This window comes from Eriocheir sinensis, chromosome 33, assembly GCF_024679095.1.
Source record: "Eriocheir sinensis breed Jianghai 21 chromosome 33, ASM2467909v1, whole genome shotgun sequence".
Classification (NCBI taxonomy): domain Eukaryota; kingdom Metazoa; phylum Arthropoda; class Malacostraca; order Decapoda; family Varunidae; genus Eriocheir; species Eriocheir sinensis.
In genome coordinates this window covers 17,055,510-17,075,425 of record NC_066541.1, presented here as the reverse complement: position 1 = coordinate 17,075,425, position 19,916 = coordinate 17,055,510, and the positions used below count along the sequence as shown (strand labels likewise).

The 19,916-nt window shown below is 44.1% G+C and overlaps 1 protein-coding gene across 2 annotated transcripts in view; it reads right to left on the bottom strand.

Annotated features, from left to right (window-relative positions):
* Positions 1 to 19,916, bottom strand: part of LOC127006808 (BTB/POZ domain-containing protein Tiwaz-like) — a 148,451-nt gene that overhangs the window by 121,664 nt on the left and 6,871 nt on the right. For both annotated transcript variants that reach the window (XM_050877150.1, XM_050877151.1), the window contains exon 2: positions 11,555 to 11,637. In XM_050877150.1, coding sequence (XP_050733107.1) covers positions 11,555 to 11,592 — 38 coding nt within the window. In that variant the 5' untranslated portion in view covers positions 11,593 to 11,637. The remainder of the gene's footprint in view (positions 1 to 11,554; positions 11,638 to 19,916) is intronic.

The following is a 19,916-nucleotide window of genomic DNA, read 5'->3' as shown; positions in this document are numbered from 1 at the left end:
CTATCTTTCTGTCATTCTGTCTGTCTACCTGTCTGTCTGTCTATCTGTCTGTGTGTCTGTCTGTCTGTCTGTCAGTCTGTCTGTTTGTCTGTGTGTGTGTGTGTGTGTGTGTGTGTGTGTGTGTGTGTGTGTGTGTGTGTGTGTGTGTGTGTGTGTGTGTGTGTGTGTGTGTCCATCTCTTGCTTACCTGTAGCGCACACAAATCAACAACTTTTTACCTGCTGAAAACTAACCATTAAGGAGACACAGACAGACACAGACACAGACAACATAAAAAAAAACTCGCTAACCTTTCACCCAACACATCCACGTCACTAACAACTGATGATAACTCTAACAAAGAAAAAAAACTAATCAACACGACATCGCACCTCACTTAAAAAAAAAAACACCACCTCTCGATAAGGCGGAAAAAACGTGATATATGTGTGAGTCCCATTAATGCTGCGTCCTGTCAGCTGCGCCTTACTGTCTTGCCGTGCCCCGAGGTGAGTCTTGTGGCGCCTTGCAAACGTGTTCTCGAGTTAGGAATACCTGTGGCTTCTGACGGAGGAACGGGAGGAGGGAAGGAGGAGCGGTAGGAGGGGAAGGAAGGCATTGGGGTAGGGGGACCGGGAGGAGGAGGAGCGTGGGAAGATGAGAGGGAGGTCGAGGAGACGAGGAGAATGACAGTAATATGGCTAAGTGAAAGGAGGAGAAGGAGGTGGAGGAGGAAGACGAGGACGAGGAGACGAGAACTGAAGAATAAAGAAAAGAAAACAATAAAGAAATAATAATCAGAGGAGGAGAAGTTGGAGAAGGATAAGAAGAAGGAATAAAGATGAAACTAAAAATAACATCAAAGCAGAATATAAAGGTAAACGAGAACTTAACTATAAACAAAAAGAAAATCGACATGACAGAAAAAAGAAGTAATGATTAAAAACAAAACAAGACAAGCAACATTAAAAATAAGATAATAATGATAACAACAAATTACAGAGAGAAGGAAAGTCTACCTACAATTTGTTTTTCTATTCCAGCCTCACAAACAGAAAAAAAATCGAACCTTTCCTCAAAAATACCAAATCAAAACGATCATTCACAAACTCCTATTCCAGCCTCATAAACAGAAAAAAAAATCGAACCTTTCCTCAAAAATACCAAATCAAAACGATCATTCACAAACTCCCAATCACCTTATACGCCTCTGCTTCACCTGTACCTCGTAAACATCTCTCGCCCTCTCTCTCTCTCACCTGGCGCACACCTGGAATCAAGCAAGAGGATACGAAAACAAGAGGATCATTCACACACTCCCATTCACCTCATGACTCTCTCTCACCTCACCAGCGCCTCATCTAACTCTCTCACCCTCTCTCTCTCTCTCTCACTCTCTCTCTCTCTCTCACCTGGAATCAAGCAAGGGACGAGCACAGCGGCGGTGGCCCATTCCCTGCGTCCATAAAGCTCGCCTAATTACAGCAGCCCGACCCGCCGTCACATTAAAATACCGGACAAGGAGTGGAGTGCTTTTTAATACTTTCCCGCGGGTGAAGTCGGAGTTGGGCGGCCTCCAGACAGCTTAGTTCTCACGGGTGCAGGTCCGATTCATTTTGGCGGTGGGGGAGGGGGAAAGGGGAGGGTTGTGTGGGGGTGGGTTGGAAGGGGGAGTGTGTGGGGGGTGGAATGGGGTGTTTAGGGATGTGGGGGGTTGCATGTGTGGGAGGAAAGGGTTGTGTGTGGGGAGGGGAAGGGGTTGTGCGTGGGGGAAAGAGTTTTGTGAGTTGGGGTTGTGTTGGGGTGAGGGTGGGGGTGAAAAGTGTTGGAGGGGGTTGTGTGAAGGGGGTTGTGAAGGGGGGAAGGGGTTGTGCGTAAGGGGTTGTGAAGGGGGGAAGAGGTTGTGTGTAAGGGGTTGTAGAGAGGGGAAAGGGTTGTGTGTAGGGGGTTGTGGAGGGGGGAAGGGGTTTTGTGTGTGTGTGTGTGTGTGTGTGTGTGTGTGTGTGTGTGTGTGTGTGTGTGTGTTATCATACGTTTCATCTTAAGCTTAATGACAAGTTCCAGCCTTTGTTTCATCTCTAGTTTTATCAAGTTTTATCGAGTTTCATTCTAAATTTCATATGTCAAATCGTAAGTCATTCCGTATTTTTTTCTTCGTATCTTAAACTTATCGCAAATTTCCCTTCGTATTTCATTTTTCTGGCTGCAAAAAACAAGAAAGAAAATATCTTGAGTACGAGACCAAGAGAAGGAAATAAAGAGAGAGCTTGAAATGGGGAGAAAAAAAATCTTAAACTCCCTTGACCGTGTAATTTGTTCAGCGGTGCATGGCGAGCTCCTTTGTGCCCTCTTGATACTGAAATACGAGCTAATAATTAACGCCAGCCCGAAAATACTTAATGTGAGCACCAAGATTACGGCCATTCTGCACGCGTTCATTCCTTCATCTGAGACGCGTTGGAAAAATTACTAGAGGACAATTTAAGGTCTCGGTCTTGTCATACTTGGAAGAGAGACAGGCAGTAACTTTTTTTAACAGAGACTGACCGTGAAGATACTAGAGGACAATTTAAGGTCTCGGTCTTGTCATACGAGTACTTGGAAGAGAGACAGACAGTGACTTTTTTTTAACAGAGACTGAGCGTGAAGATACTAGAGGACAATTTAAGGTCTCGGTCTTGTCATGCGAGTACTTGGAAGAGAGACAGTGACTTTTTTTAACAGATACTGAGCGTGAAGATACTAGAGGACAATTTAAGGTCTCGGTCTTGTCATACTTGGAAGAGAGACAGACAGTAACCTTTTTTAACAGAGACTGAGCGTGAAGATACTAGAGGACAATTTAAGGTCTCTGACTTTTTTTAACAGATACTGAGCGTGAAGATACTAGAGGACAATTTAAGGTCTCGGTCTTGTTACATTATAGAGAAAGGCAGACAGGAACCTTTTTAACAGGGACTGAGCTTGATTCTTGAGTGACAGAGGGAGAATAGAGGAATAGAACAATAGTAGAATATGATATAATAGAGCAGGAGAATCGAATAGAATAGGGGAATAGAATATAATAGAATAAATGTTGATAAGGCTTCGGTCTTGTCACTCTAGAAAGAAAGGGGGATGGTAACCTTTTTAAACTACTCCCTGAGCGTGATTCTCGATTGAAAGAGAGAGAATATAAGTGAATAAGGTATCGGTCTTGTCATACTTGGATGAAGGGTAAACAGTAACCTTTTGACACCAACTTAACGTGATTCTTGCCTGATAAAAAAAACACATGTGAGTAGATTAATGAAGATGGATTAAGACAGAAAGAAAATAGGGGGTTTACTAAGTAGCAGCAGACACAGAAATTACATAGTAGTGAAGTTAATAAGTTTACAGATAATTGCAATACCTATGCGTTGAAAATGGAGAAAATATGTAAATTTGGCGAGAAAGACCCTTAGAAATTACATATGAACGCCTAATGAGGAGGAATATCATAATGAGAAAAAGATGGAGAAACATAACTCCAACAATAAATTTATTAATGGTGATAAATAAGCAGTTCCAACGTAGGGAAAAATTTGATTATTAGGTAGGTGATCAAGAATACACCTAAATTTGGCAAGAAATATTAAGGAATGTTAAAATGATTGTTTACGAAAGAGGAACAGTTATTATGCAAGAAAAGAATGAAAACCCGTAAAATTGGAAAGAAACATGTCTGAAAGTGATAACAGTGCATAACAAACAGAAAATTAATTATAACTTAATAGATAATCAGGAAAATTCTCAAATCTGCCAAGAAATGTTTTTAGCAATGATACAATTTTGCCTACAAAGGAAACAGAACTTGCTACTGAGTTAAATTTTATCATATAAACACGTGAAGTTTTCCAGAAAGTTTTTTTTAAGAAGTACAAACGTAAAAAAAAAACACAGAGCAAAAAAAAAAAATGCAAGTAAATATGTAAGAACGATATATGACTAAAAAAAAGCGTTTATGGAAGAGGAAAACATAACTCTTGACTAAAAACAAGTAAAAAAAAAAAAGCACGTAACATAAACTAAACCAGAGAAAGATTTCGGAATGACAAATGAACCTAAATGAACCTTCGCGGAGGAGGAGGAAAAAGCTTCGGTGAAAATAACTGAGAAAGAAGAACAGCTGAGTCCGACGCACCGATGTTTGTGCTTCCAGGCCGAAAATGCTACCCGCTCCTCCTCCTCCTCCTCCTCCTCCTCATCCTCCTCCTCTTCCTGTGCAGCTCCTTCTCCTCTTTCGACTCCTCCTACACCTCCTCCTTCTTTTCCTTCTCATCTCCTCTTCCTGCTCCTCCTCCTCCTCCTGACCTCCCCCTCATCTTCCTTGCCCTTCTCCTCCTCCGTCTCCTTCCCTTCCACCTCCTCTTCCTCTTCCTCCTACACGTCCTCCTCATCTCCTTCTCCTCCTGTACCTCTTTCTCGTCTGCCTTGCCCTCCTCCTCTTCCACCTCCTCCTTATCATCATCTTCCTTGCCCTTCTCGTGCTGCTCCTGTACCTCCTCCTCATCTTCCATGCCCTTCTCCTCCTCCTCCTCCTCTCCTACTCGAAGCCCGCCCACCAAATTTACAGCATCCGCCGCCCAGGGCCTCGCGAGACTGACACCCAACACTGTGTACTAAACTTGTCAACGCAGATGGTGGAGACGCGTGCCCGCCGCTGGGAGGAGAAGGAGGAGGAAGAGGAGAAGGAGGAGGAGGAGGAGGAGGAGGCTGGAGGCAACGGAAGCTCTTTATCACAAAACCACCTCCACCACCACAATCATCGCCGAAGCCTCCTCCTCCTCGTCCTCCTCCTCCCCTCTCGCAAAGGTCTTGTTTTACGCGTGTGTGTGTGTGTGTGTGTGTGTTTCCATACTACCCCCCCCCCCCCACACACACACACACAAACACACACACACACACACACACGCACACACACAAACTCAATTAACTGTCTCATTAAGGAAGGTTACAAGCTGACAATTGGCCAAGGTGAGGTGGGAGGGGGGGGAAGGGGAGAATAACAACACACACACACACACACACACACACACACACACACACACACACACACACACACACACACAAACCAGTTGGTCGCGTGGCGGAGCATCTTCAAACCACGTAATGCCTCACATCCGGTCCCCAGGTGAAGTTTTGACCCAGTAATGCCGAGGTAATTGCTGCCCCCTCCTCCTCCTCCTCCCCTTCTTCTTCTTCCTCCTCTTCTTCTTCCTCTTGCTGCTTCTTCCTTTCCCTTTCCTTTTCCTACCGTTCCCATACTTAATTTTTCCTTGGTTTATCCTGTACGCTTCTTTATTAATCCATTTTTTTTCCTCTTCCTTTTCATCATCATTTTCTTCTTCTTCTTCCTCCTCTTCTTCTTTTTACCGTTTCTGTATTCAATCTTTTCTTTTTATCATTTTCTTTCCTTTCTTTATCTATTTCCATCCTCCTCCTTCCCTCCTCTTCCTTTTCTTCTTCTTTCTTTCTTCTTCTTCTCCTTCTTCTTCTTCTTCTTCTTCTTCTTCTTCTCCTTTTACGCCCTTTTTCTACCCCCTCTCTTCTTCTGTCCGCCCATTCAATCCCTTCTTCATCAATCCATATTCCATACTCCTCCTCCTCCTCCTCCTTCTCCTATCCTCTTCCTCTTCCTCCTTTCCATACACGAAGCATCTCATGAACTAAATATCACGTCTTCAGTCACCTCTCTCATCTCTCCTCCTCCTCCTCCTCCTCCTCTTTACCATACACAAAAAAGCCATCATCCACCCATCATCGCACGTGTCCTGAAGAGCGTGTCATGTCTCCTCCCGTCCCTTAATACAACGCGTCGAGCCACCTGGAGAGATGCACTCCTTGCCCTTTTTTCTTTCTTTTATGACTCTCTTTGATGCGGCACGGATTATAAAGAGAGAGAGAGGGGAGGATAGAGAGAGGGGGAGGATAGAGAGAGAGAGAGAAGGAGGAGATAGAGAGAGTGAGAGTGAGAGTGAAAGTGAGTGTGTTTTTTCCTGTTTTCCTCTTTCTTTTTTCTTGTTTTTCTTGTTTTTTTAGTTCTGGAATTGTTTTTTTGTTTGTTTGTTTTTTTCGGTGTTCTTTCGTTTGTTCGGATAAATTAAGGAAAGAGAGAAAGAAAGAAAATAAGAAAGAATGAAAGTAGCGGGAAAGAAAAGAAAAGAAAGGAAAAGAAGGGATGATTTTATTTACTTTTTTCTCTTCTCTCGCAATATGGATTCTTCTTTATTTCCTTACTTCTTCTTTATTTCTTCTTTATTTCTCTTTTCTTTATTCCGTATTTATTTGGTAGGTTGAACACACACACACACACCCACGCACACACAGCCTCCCCCTTCCCCCCTAACACAACCCCCCATCCTTTTCCCCCTTCCACCACCCACATACAAGACAAACGATCACAGGCTCTTGATTACGCGTCCCAGTCAGGTAAATAAGACGTAACACTCGAATCTTCACACCTTGCTAAACCCTTTCAATGAGCCCTTCCCACGCCCCGCCCTCCCAACCCTATCCTCCTCTCTCTCCATCCCTCCTCTTCCTCCTCCTCCTCCTCTCCATCCCTTCCCCGCGGCTCAGGACTCGCGCGCCAGATGGTCCAAGAGGAGGAGGAGGAGGAGAAGGAGGAGGAGGACACGAGCGCGGAATCACTTCGCGTTCTCAAGATGAAGCTCGAAAGCGTCCAATTAGATGAGCGGCGGCGGGGATCAGGTCCAGGTTGACGGGAGCGATAAGGTGTGGGCGCCAATTACACACCTTGATACACCTTGCTGCCCGCCGCGACAGGTGTGCGGAGGCGCGGGAGCCGGGCGTGTCAGGTGAGATTAATGACTTCCGGTGAGGCTGGCTGCTGAGAGAGAGAGAGAGAGAGAGAGAGAGAGAGAGAGAGAGAGAGAGAGAGAGAGAGAGAGAGAGATTAAGTGGCCTTGTTAGGAATGATGGGGAGAGGGAGGGGCGAGAGGGGGGGAGGGGGCGGGTGTTACTGAGATTTAAATGACACCTTCTTCCTCCCTCCCTCTCCTCCCCTTCCTCCTCCTTCTCCTCCACTTGCTTTCCTTGCCCTAAGAGAGATTGAAGCGGCCTTGTTAGGGATCGGGGGGGGGGGAGGGGATGGGGATGGGGTCGTTTTAGATGAGATTTAAATGCCTTGGATGCTCTCCCTCTCCCTATACTTTCCTCCACCTCTCCTTGTTCCTCCTTTTCCCTTCACACTCTCTTTCCCTCCCCTTCCTTTCCTTTCCTCCTTACACACTCTTTCCCTCCCCTTCCTTTCCTCTTCACACTCTCTTTCCCTCCCCTCCCCTTCCTTTCCTCCTCACACTCTCTTTCCCTCCCTTCCCCTTCCTTTCCTCTGTCTTTGCATGGAGGACAAGGGGTCATTTTTGCTGAGTTTCAAATGCACCTTTCCTTCGTTGGCTAGACCCACCCCTTCCCTTTTACCTCCCCCTTCCCGTTAGGTCCGCCCTTCTTTTTCCTTCCCCTTACCTTCCTTTATCTCCCCCTTCCTCCCCCTTCAAATCCAATACTCCCCTGAACATCTCCACTCTCCCCCTTCTCCCCATTCCCCTTACAAACACCCTTTCCCACCTCACCTCTCCATCTTTTCCCTCCTTTCCTCTCCTTTCCTCCCTTTTCCATTCCCTAACCTCTCCCCTTCTCCTCCCCTCCTTTCCCCTTCCCTTCTCTACCCTTCCCCTAACCTCCCTCCTCTTCCCCTCCCCTCCGCTTCCCCTTCCCTTCCCCCTCACCTCCCCTTTGATACAGCGGCGTGGAAGGGGTCGCAAGGGGAAACTCGGAACGGAGCAGCTGTGTGGAACTGAGATTGATGCTGGTGGGCGAGAGAGAGAGAGAGAGAGAGAGAGAGAGAGAGAGAGAGAGAGAGAGAGAGAGAGAGAGAGAGAGAGAGAGAGACTGTTCTTTTTTTTTCTTTTTTTTGTTATTGTATTTATTTTTGTTCTTTAATTATTTTCTTGTATCTCCTTTATGTTTTTTTTTTGTTGTTGTTGTTGTTTTCTTCGTTGTATCTTACGCTCCGATTTTTCTGTATTTATTATTATTATTATTATTATTATTATTATTATTATTATTATTATTATTATTATTATTATTATTATTATTATTATTATTGTTATCATTATCATTATTTACTCGCCTAGCTGTTGATCTGTTTCTTTTTTTTTTCTTTCTTTCTTTCTTTATTTATTTTTGCCTTTGTTGCTGTTAAGATGCGCGGAAAGATCAGAATATTTATCTCCGCCTATAAAAAAAATTATTATATCTCGCTTATTTCTGAATCTCTAACATCTTTGATACGTCCTAAATACATAATCTAGTTTAGCTCTGGGATGTTCCGTCTTAGCATTGATGAGACCTTTCTATATGCCAAGGTTGCGAGGATGCGGCTTTTAATTACACGGCTTAAAACACTTCTGGTCTACCCCAATGTATAGGGAAGATGCCGATCGCTGCCAAAAAAAAACCCGGAGAAGTCTGGTCTGGCTGGTCTGTGCCAATATTCGAGGATGAGACTTTTAATTACACGGGTTAAAACACTTCTGGTCTACCTCAATGTTTACGAAGACGCTGATCGCTCACAAAAATCGAAGGCGGTCTCGTCCCTTCTTTCGTCAGCGTCTCCGCTATACAAAAACCTCCACCGACCGACCGATCAACTACCAACCTCGCTCTATTAAGAAAGGTTACCGGGGTCTTAATCACTATACATGCAGCGATCAGTTGAAAGGTGGATATAGGAAGTGGAAAAGATAGAGGAGGTGAGTTATAGGGATTGTGGAAGTTGGAATAGAAGACGTGACTTGAGGGAGTGTTTGATAAATAAGACGAAGAAAAAGAAGAAAAAAAAAAGCAGGAAAGGAAGTAACAGTAGTAGAAGTAGAAGAAGACAAAGTAGAAGAAAACAAGAACAAGAAGAAAGGGAACAAAAACAAGAAGAACAAGAATAAAAACAAGAAGAACAAGAACAAAAACAAGAAGATGATGATGATGATGAGTACAAGAACAAGAAGAACAAGAACAAGAAATAAAGTCCCAGATCGTATCCGCTTCCTCCCACGTGTATCTTTATAGTCCCTGATTCTTCTTCGGTGTTGCTGTGAAGGATCGAATCGCCTATAAGTGCAGTGCTTGGGCTCAAATCATCTTCACTTATCGCCGCGGTGGATTCAATACTCTTTACTTACTGTAGACGTAGCGGACTAGATTATCCTCCTAAGTGGCTGCGCAGGATCGTAATCTCTACAGGTTTGGAGTTGGATTCTATACGTGGATGTTATGCTAATGAAACACTTCCTCCCCCCTCCCCCTCTTGTGTTTGCTCCTCCCTTTCTCCTCTCCCTAGCTCCCTCGTCCTTCCTCCTCTCCCTTCTTTCCTCCCTTCCTTCCGTGTTTTCTTCCTTTCGTACCCTCGTGTTTGCTTTTTTCTCTCTCTTCCTCCATCTCTTCCTTCTTCCTCCCAACTCTCCTTCTTTCCTTCCTTCCTCTTCCTCCCTATTTCCTTCTCTAAACTTCCTCTCTTCCTCTCTTTCTTTCTCTTCTTTCCTCACTCCTTCTCTTCCTCCTATTCTTCCTCCTTTCTTCCTTCTCTTTCTACCTTCATATCTTCCTCCTTCTCTTCCTCCCTTCCCTTTCTCCTTCTCTTCCTCCTTCCCCTCCTTTTCCTCCTCCCTCCCTCCACTCCTCCTTCAGTGCTCTATGCGATTATTTATTCATATTTTTTAGTCTAGTTTTTTTTTCTCTCTTCTTTCCGGGGCAGGTGTTGCGGTCTTGGTGGTGGTGTTGCTGTGTACGAGGTCGAAGGGTTCACTTAGAGTATCGTTCGGGGGCCGGTTCCGGGCTGATTTGGGGCTGGATCGGGGCGGGTTCGGGGGCGGGTTAGAGGGCGAGTTCCGGAGCGGTTACGCAGGCCAGAAATGGAAGAAGAAGAAGAAAAGAAGATATAGAAGAAGAAGAAGAAGAAGAAGAAGAAAAAGAAGAAAAGAAGATGATGATGATGATGATGATGATGAAGAAAAAAATGTGGAAAAAGTAAAAGAAAAAGTAAAGTAGAAAAAGAAAAAGGAGAAAAAGGAGGCGGGTTCAGGGTGGGCTCAGTGTTTGTGTTGTCGGCGGATTGTCTTCGAGGACTTTACTAGCGATGATGTCTGTTTTTACTCACCCAGAAAGGAGAGTCGGTCTGTAATTTGACTGTTGCCGGCTACGTGAACTTTATTTCCAAGAGGGTCATAGTCGTAAACAACTCAGCACCCAAACTCACATAATTGACAAGGCTTTCGTAGGAGTTTTGAGACGAACAGCCGAGACGAAGAAGTGAACGGTTCAATCCGGGTTCGTTTCAGGGGGTCGCTTTTTGGGGGGAAGAGGGTCCGGGAGGGGGAAGGGGGGAGGGAAGGGGGGTGTTAGGTCCAGACGAAGGTCCTCCCCTCTCCCGATAAGGCAAGTCCTCACGCCGTTAGATTTTATGGTCTCCTTGTGTGTGTGTGTGTGTGTGTGTGTGTGTGTGTGTGTGTGTGTGTGTTAAATTGAATCTTGTCTTGTTTTCTCGCATTATCTTTTCGTTACTTCTATTTTACTCATTCTAATTGTTTCCTTTCTTTCTTTCTTTCTTTCCTTTTTAAGCTATTTACTTGGTTATGTGACTGTTTGTTTGTTTTTATGTGTGATCTCTAAGTTAATCTTGCCATATTTTCATTTCATTCATTTTTTCTTGTTATATACTCCCATTTTACTCATTCTCTTTTTTATGCTTGTTCAGTTAAGCGTCTACTTCATTCCACTATCGCTTTTCTCTGTTACGTTCCTCGCGCATAACTCAAGACCGCGAATTTGGCTCACGGTAACTTTATCATCAGCGGTTTTTATTGCAAGGCCTTTCCCAACGCCCTCCAGTTCAATTATTTCTACCTGATGTTAGTGTACTCCATCCTGCGTCGGCAAAGGTTCTAATTCCATCTTTATCATTGGAAACTCTTGATAATATTCACCGAATTAATATTCTTCGGTGAGGCTAAGGAGGCAGAGAGGGAGTCCCATACTAGGCGGAGGAGGAAGGGAGGGATTTCAATTCTAGGCGGAGGAGGCAGAGAGGGAATTGAATACTAGGGGGAGGAGGAGGCGGAGGAGACAGGGAGGGGATCGAATACTAGGAGGAGAAGGCAGAAAGGGAATCGAATGCTTTAAGTAATGTTTGGCATCTTTAGCTACTTGGCAGAACGCTGAGGAATGCGTTGATTGCCTTCCTCTTTTGTTTTTGTCTCGTCTCGGTTCAGTCCACGGTTAGTTTGCGGTCACAAGGTCCGCATTCACTAATTTGTTGCTCGATTTCACACCGTCGTTCAGCATAAGTAGGAACATATACACAGAGGACGCGGTTGTCATATTAATCATTTGTTCTTTGTTGCTGTTACGGTTTTTATAAGAGTTAACGTATTTTTGCTTCGTGGTGATTTTCTTTGGCAATAGATTTACCCCCGAGTGAGGACGTGTGTGTGAGAGAGAGAAAAATATATTATCCCTACAAAAATGTTTATCTTACCTGTTTGAAGCCTTCGAGACAAGCTTTTCCACCTGCATCGTAGTGGCGGTGGGGGAGGTGAGCTACAGCGGCGGCTTCTCACCCTGGAAGGAAAAATATACGTGATTTACAATAAATAAAACCAACAAGCAGATAGTATTAATCGCACGGCCATACAAATAAAGTTAACAAAAATTTACGCGACTCATAATCTATAAACCCTGAAAGCAGGAAAAATATTACTTCCTCGGCTATAACGAAACGGTTAGTCATAAAAGTATACGAAATAACAAATAAACAAATAAATATATGAATTAATGAATAGATATAATAACGCCTTTCTACAAGTCATATTCCAACGACATATCTCGCATAGAAGGCGGAAGTAAGGAGAGAAAAAAATATACGACTCAAAATAAATAAAACCAAAAAGCAAAAAAATAAAATCAATTCTACAGCTATTACCAAAAAAACTAGTCATCTCGGCTACATTTATGAAGTAACACATTTCCATTAACTCATTCACCAACGACAGACAGCTCTCGCATATAACGTGGAAGTGAGGAGAGTAAAAAGAAAAGAAAAAAACATCAGCCGTAATCTGTGCGGCTATTAGATTACACACGCACGCCTCCGCAACACAAAGGTAACAACAGGCACACGAGGAGTATACTGTATTTAGCGGTATTACAATGCAGGGTTTGCGGAAAGACACAGATAGCGTTCGATGCTTTCCCTCAAATAACCAACACGCCGCCAACACAAGCCGGAACAAGAGGCCGCGGAATAAGGGAGCTTTTGGGCAGCCAGTTGAAGCCTTCCTACACGGCGGACGTCTAATACCAGCCACTGTTACTGCTACTAATTGGCAGTGTAACGCCATATTTTGAATGCCGCGCAAGGGAGCCGGGCTAAGGTATCACAGGCTGGGTTTACGCGGTGTTAGAAAGCCCGGCCGCGAGGAGCAAGTTAGGTTATGAGCCGCGGACGGGAGGCGGGTTGGGGCCTTGGTCGGGGCGCGCTGAAGCTACAACTAATTGGCCAACTTGGGAACTTTAATGAGAGACGTGAATGAGAGGCTTCACCGGCGGCCCCCTCTCACACGGCTGCCTCTCCCGTCCCCGCTCACCTTCCCGCCCCCGCCCTCCTGCCTCCTGCCCGCCCCTTCCGCCCCCGACCCGCCGGATAATAGCCTTTGTTGTCAATCAAAACAATAGTTCACTGGAGATGATGAGAGAGAGAGAGAGAGAGAGAGAGAGAGAGAGAGAGAGAGAGAGAGAGAAAGAAATAGAAAAAGAGAGACAGAAATAGAAAGAGAAAATAAGAAATAGAGAGAGATTAATATAAATAGATAGACAGAGAGAGAGAGAGAGAGAGAGTTACTGATGGGTCTGGTGAAAAGGGAAATTGCACTCCATTACTGAAATACATAAAGTGGAATGAAAACAAATTGAAAATAAACGAGTACTGGGAACCTAATTAAGAGAGGAGGGAGGGAGAGAGGGAGAGAAAACCGGAGGAAAGGAGGAAAGGTTGGAGGGAAGTGAGAGATTTTGGTAAACATGAGATGGAAGAGGAGGAGGAGGTGGGGGAGGAGGTGGCGAAGTTAGCGAAGGATATAATCACCACCCCCTCCTCCTCCTCTTCCTCCTCCTCCTCCTCCAGACCCCCGCCCGGCCTTGCATCATGATAATCGCTGGACATAAGTGGCGCGGAGATAAAAATTTAGCCGACAAATGAATGTTGCATTTATTGCGTGTGTGAAGTGCGTGCAGAGTGTGTGTGTGTGTGTGTGTGTGTGTGTGTGAGAGAGAGAGAGAGAGAGAGAGAGAGAGAGACCGAAAAAGATACAGCGACACAGAGAGGGAGAGAGAGCGACAAAGACAGACAGAGAACCAAGAAAAAAAATGAGTAAGGAAAAAATCACAAGAAAAAACATTATCTAGAGTAGTTATTAAAAATTTTCTTCCTCTTTTCTTAATACGATGTTTGCAGCGTTATATAAAAAAAAATAGAGTGTTTACGTATTATAATTCTCATATATAAAAGTTAACGTAAGCTTCACTATAACTACACTCATTAAAAAGCCGCACGGTGACAAAATAACGTACTTGTGGTTTGTTGTCTGGTTTCCGTCGCTTCATTAAGAGAATAAATCTGATCTTGGGGCACAAATATCCAGGTGAGAGTACAGGTGTGTGTGTGTGTGTGTGTGTGTGTGTGTGTGTGTGTGTGTGTGTGTGTGTGTGTGTGTGTGTGTGTGTGTGTGTGTGTGTGTGTGTGTATCATATTGCTCGCTGTGTCTCAGAGATCAGGAATATTATTATTGGAAAGTATTTTTTTTGTGTGTGTGTGTCTGTGGAGATCTGGTTCTCGATCATACATTCTCTCTCTCTCTCTCTCTCTCTCTCTCTCTCTCTCTCTCTTGGTCTGGGTCTCGCTCTCGCTCTCAAACAAGTGAGTCGAGGCGTCACGTGGAGGTGAAAGTATACAGGTGGGAAGAAAGGTAACGAAGAGTGTGTGTGTGTGTGTGTGTGTGTGTGTGTGTGTGTGTGTGTGTGTGTGTGTGTGTGTGTGTGTGTGTGTGTGTAATTCCTCACGGCCTGATCACTAGTTGGACTCGTCATCGCCAGCAAGTACTCTCCCGATTCGAGCAAAATTCATTATAATCGATCTCTTGGTACTGCCGGGACTTTCACACACCCATCCCCCTTGCTCTAGTGGCGAGAGTAACTGCCCTTTGTCGGCGGGAAAATCTTACGTGAGCGGGTCTCGAACCTTTGTCTGCCATGCCGGAGCCTTACTGGACAGAGCCTTAACCCACTGAGCTATCGGAGTGGTGTGTGTGCGTGCATGTGTGTGATTTATGGGCGTAATTTGAAGGCATTAAGTAAGATCCGTGTTTCCTTCCCTCTTTTTTTCCTCCCTCGCGTCTCTCGAAGGCCGTATTTGTTCCCCTTCTCTGGTCCCTTCGTGCTCCTCTCGTTAACCTCTCCTCCGTAGGTTTTTTTCCGCTCCTCTCAAGGCGTGATGCGCGTGAGTCCGTGGAGCACCTCGTGTTTATTCTAATGACTCTTATATTTAAATTCGCAGGAAGGCAACGGAGGAAGACGAAGAAAAAGAAAATCATTATATATAGATTAAGAACTTTCCCTCCTCCTCTTTGCATATGTAAAGAGATTGAAAAAATAAAAGATGTAGCGATTCTTAGATTTAAATACCCGGGAAAGCAAATGAAGACACAAAATGCAGTATATAGAGTAGTGTTAAGTATTTTCACACGCTATTCTCTGCATGGTTCTCTCAATATTATATAAAAAGAGTGTTTATTCTGATGACTTATATTTAAACACGAGGGAAGGCAAAAAAGGAAGAGGAAGAAGAAAAAAGTATTATATATAGATTAAGAACTTTCCCTCCATTGCTGTTTGTTGTATATAAAGAAACTGTATTTGTACTTACTGGAAAAAAGGGAAAAGATGTCTAGTAGCGACTCTTAAATTTAATCAAGCAGGAAGGCAAAGGAAGAAGAAAAGGAAAAAAAAATTATCTATAGTTACTGAAAAAAAAATCCCCCTCTCTGTTTAGTGCGTGAAATCTTATAAGGAAAAAAGAATTACGTTTGTGCCTCTCCTGAAATAAAACGTCAAAAAAAATGTCTTAGAGCGAATAATGACAGCAATGATAAATAAGGTTCCTCTTGATGTAAAGATAAAGGTATATTCAGAGGCATACGCGTGGCCTTGGTGCTCATCTCCGTCTCACTGGCCTAATAATGGATGAGTGTAATACGTATAGTGAAGAAATATTCTCTTGGGGTAGAAAAAAATAATTATTCGGCAGAAAAAAAAGTTAAGCAAAGGTAGATTTTCAAGAGATTTTTTTTCTTTATCTTTATCTTTCGTTTTCTTTTTTCTTCACTCTTACTTTTTTGGCTACAGAAGAAAAGTTAAGCAAGAGCGGCTTCTCAAACCATTATCTTTTTCTTATCTTCCTTTGTCTTACTCTTTTTTTCATTTTCGTTTTCTTTACTTTTTTTTCTTCAGCTACTGCAGAAAAAAAAATATTAAGCAAGAGTAGTTTTTCATGCGACTTTTTCTTTCATCTGTCTTTCTCTTACTTTTTCTTCTATTTTTTTTTGTAGCTACGGCCACAAAAAAAAAGGTCGAATGAATAAACAAAAGAAGGCCGCCGATGTGGGTACCAACCAACCCGCCGCTGGTCAACTTTCTCTTTGACCAAATACTGTCGCGGCGCCCTTGCCCTCCCCCTCCCTCTCTCCCTTCCTCTCCCATACCTTTCCCTCTCTCTCCCCTTCTCCCCTCTGCTCCCACGTCTCTCCCTCTCCCATCACGGCTTCACCTTCTCCCTCTCTCCCTTGCTCCCTCTCTCCTTCTCCCCTCTGCTCCCACGTCACTCCCTCTCCCATCATGTCTTCACCTCCTCCCTCTCTCCCCCTCTCTCTCCCTTCCCTTTCCCTCTCTCCTTCTCCCCTCTGCTCCCACGTCTCTCCCTCTCCCATCACGTCTTCACCTCCCCCTCTCTCTCCCTTTCTCTCCCTCTCTCCTTCTCCCCTCTGCTCCCACGCTCTCCCCCTCTCCTCTCCCTTCTTCTCCCTTACCTATTACTATCTGTTCTTCTCCCCTCGACTTTTCCTCCCCCAATATCTCTCCCACCACGCCTTAACCTCTCCCTCTCTCTCCCTTACTACCTCTTGCTCTCCCCTCCCTTACCTGTATTTCTCTCCCTTTCCCCTCTACTCCTCCCTGGTCTCTCCCATTACGCCTTCACGTCCTAACCTCTCCCTCCCTCTCTTCCTCTCTCCCTTACTTAACTAACCTCTCTTTCTTTCCTTTTCCCCTCATTTCTGTCTCTCCCTCTCCTTCTCTCTCTCCCTCTCTCCCCTCCCCTTATTTCCTTACCTCTTCCTCTCCCCTCCCTTACCTCTCACCATCTCTCCCTTTCTCCCTTACTCCTGTCTCTCACTCTCCAACGTCTCTGTCTCTCCCTCTTTTTCTCTCTCTTCTTTCATCATTCACTTTCTCTCCCTTCTCCCCTCCCACGCCTTGATTCTCCCTCCCTCATTCATCCCAAATTCCTCACTCTCCCTTTTCTTTCCCTCAATCCTCACTCTCTCTCTCTCTCTCTCTCTCTCTCACCCTGCATCCTCCCTCCTTCCCTCCCTCCCTCCCTGGGATTCTACGTAGTATTATTCCTCCCTACCTCCTCTCATCTTCCTTTCTCTCCCTTCTCTTTCTTCTCTCCCTCCCTCACCTACCTCCTTTTATCCTCCTCCTCTCCTCCTCTCTCTCCCTCCCTTCTCCCTTCTCCCTTCTCTTTCTTCCCTCCCTTCCTCTCTCCCTCCCTCCCTCTATTCACCTTTTCACACCTGGTTTTATTATTTCTTTTTTCCTAATCCTTAAAGTCGCGGTATTTTTTTTTTTAGGGGGGAGGTTGTATGCTGTAATCCAAGCCTTATCTATCGCTTTTTTTTCTCTCTCTTCCTAATCTTCCTTTATTTCTTCTTTGGGATTATTTTCTCTCTGTTTCCACGTTATTCATCTTTTTTTTCATGTTAAGTCTTGTAGTAATCGTGTGTCTCTTATCCAGTCAGTCAGTAAATCAGACAGTTAATCAATCAGTAGGTCAGCCAGTCAGTCAGTCAGCCCTTCTCTTTTTCAATCCTCTTCTGTCATCCAACTCTTTTTCATCCACTGTTTTATTTCTGCTCTTCCTTCATTTCCTCCTTTCGTTTCTCCTTCTTCCTGTCTTCTCTCTCTCATATCCCTCTTAACCCTCCATTTTTATCTCTTCCAGTATTCTTCTGTTCGTCCTTAATTTTTTCCTTTCGTTTCTTCTCCTTCGTGCCTTTTCTTGCCTTTATTAATTATCTAAGTTATCTGCTCCTGTATGCTCTTCCTCTTCTCTCTTTATTCCTTGTCTATATATATTTCACTTTTTTCAAACTTTCCCTTATCATTCCTCCTCTTCCTCTTCTCCTCTTTTTATTCCCTATCTATATATATTTCACTTTTTTTCAAACTTTCCCTTATCATTCCTTATCTATTTCACTTTTTTCAAACTTTCCCTTATTTTTCCTCCTCCTCTTCTCTCTTTATTCCCTATCTATATATATTTCTCTTTTTTTCAAACTTTCCCTTATTTTTCCTCCTCTCCTCCTCTCTGTATTCTCTGTCTATATATATTTCCCTTTTTTTTCAAACTTTCCCTTATCATTCCTTATCTATTTCACTTTTTTCAAACTTTTCCTTTTTTCCTCCTCCTCTCTTCCTCTCTGTATTCTCTGTCTATATATATTTCCCTTTTTTCAAACTTTCCCTTATCATTCCTCCTCCTCTCCTCCTCTCTGTATTCTCTGTCTATATATATTTCCCTTTTTTCAAACTTTCCCTTATCATTCCTCCTCTCCTCCTCTTCACTTCTCTGTATTTACTGTTTGCTTATATCCCCCTTCTTTTAAACCTCACCCTCTTTATTTCTCCTCCTCCTCCTCCTCCTCCTCCTCCTCCTCCTCCTCCTCCTCCTCCTCCTCCTCTTCCTCCGGTCGTATCTCCCTCACGTAGAAGCGATACCAACCTTCCCCTTTCCTTCCCTTCCTCTTCCTTGCCCTTCCACTTTTTTCCCTTCCTAATCCCCCTCCGTTCCTAAGTCAAATATAAAGGCGAGACCCGTTCTTCTGCTTTATGGGATTCGAACCATTAATTTTAGTGTGTGTGTGTGTGTGTGTGTGTGTGTGTGTGTGTGTGTGTGTGTGTGTGTGTGTGTGTGTGTGTTGGGTGGGGTCAAAAAAAAAAAGTTAAGGGACGATGAAAGTTGCAAACCACACATTGTTAGTCTTCCTCCTCCTCCTCCTCCTCCTCCTCCTCCTCCTCCTCCTCTATTCTTTTATGGGATCTTCTCACCCTTCCTTCCTTCCCTTCACCCTTCTTTCCCTCCCATTAATCTGTCCCCTTCACCTTTTTATCGTTCCTCCCTTCCCTTAACCTCCCTTCCCTTCCCCTTCTTCTTCCCTTCCTTTCCTTAACCTTCCATTCCCTACAGCTTCCCGTTCCCTAAACCTTCCTTCCAATAAGCTTCCCTTCCCTTCCTTTCCCTTCCCTTTCTTACAACCTCCCATTCCTTTACCTTCCCTTCCCTTCTCTTCCTTTCCCTTACCTTCCTTTACCTTCCCTTCTCTTTCCTTTCTCTCTTTCCTCAACCCTTCTCTCTCTACACCCGCTTCGCTTCATCTAACTTCCCTTCCCTTTGCCTTTCCTTCTCTCCGCCCTCTCTCCACACCTCCACCAGGATCATTAGCATCTCGCACACCTGTTCCGCTCCTCACAGATCTAATCACGCAGGTGGATGACAGAGGAGCGGCGATAAGGGAGAATCACCTGTAATTGGCTCGGAGAAGGAATCATGAACTCCTTGGGTGGAATGGGTTTAAATGCCTCTTGCTTCTACTACTACTACTGCTGGTGCTGCTGCTGCTACTACTGCTGCTACTGCTACTACTACTACTACTACTACTACTATTACTACTACTACTACTACTACTACTATTATTACCACTACTACTACTACTACTACTATTATTACCACCACTACTACTACTACTACTACTACTATTACCATTACTACTACTGCTACTACTACTACTACAACTACTACAATTACGAGTAAGGAAAGAGAGAGCGTGGAGGGAAGGAGGGAAGAGGGAGGGAAGCAGATAAGGAGAGTGATGAGAGAGAGAGAGAGAGAGAGAGAGAGAGAGAGAGAGAGAGAGAGAGAGAGAGAGAGAGAGAGAGAGACTATGGTGGAAAGAGTTCATTAGTTTCGTTGTATTGTGTGTGTGTGTGTGTGTGTGTGTGTGTGTGTGTGTGTGTGTGTGTGTGTATGCCTGCCGAGTCCATGTTTGCGTGCGTGCGTGTGTGTGCGCGGTTCATGCATACATTTCACGCGATGCTGTGCTCAAAACCAACATCGATGTATTTTAGTTCCTCGCTTCCCTTCGTCTATTTAATTAGTCATTTTTAGGGAAAGTTTGCGGCTCAAATATATCGTTTTTTCCTATTTTTTCGGCCTCGTTTTTTTTTTTGTTTACAGGTAATTTTCCGATACTTTTGCCTGCGAGGAAATAACGTTGATGAGTAATGTTTTTTTTTATGTTGTTGTTTATGTGTATGATTCAGTAGTCGTTATTATTGTTGTTATCGTTATTGTTGTTATTATTACTACTACTGCTACTATTACCATTTCTATTATTGATGTTGTGGCTTTTCTTTTTTTAGGTGCTTCCCACAGAGTTATAGACTATAACTCTGTGGTGCTGCCTCTAGCGCCGGTAGGCTTTCTCAGGGGGTCTCTTGGACGGCTCCAG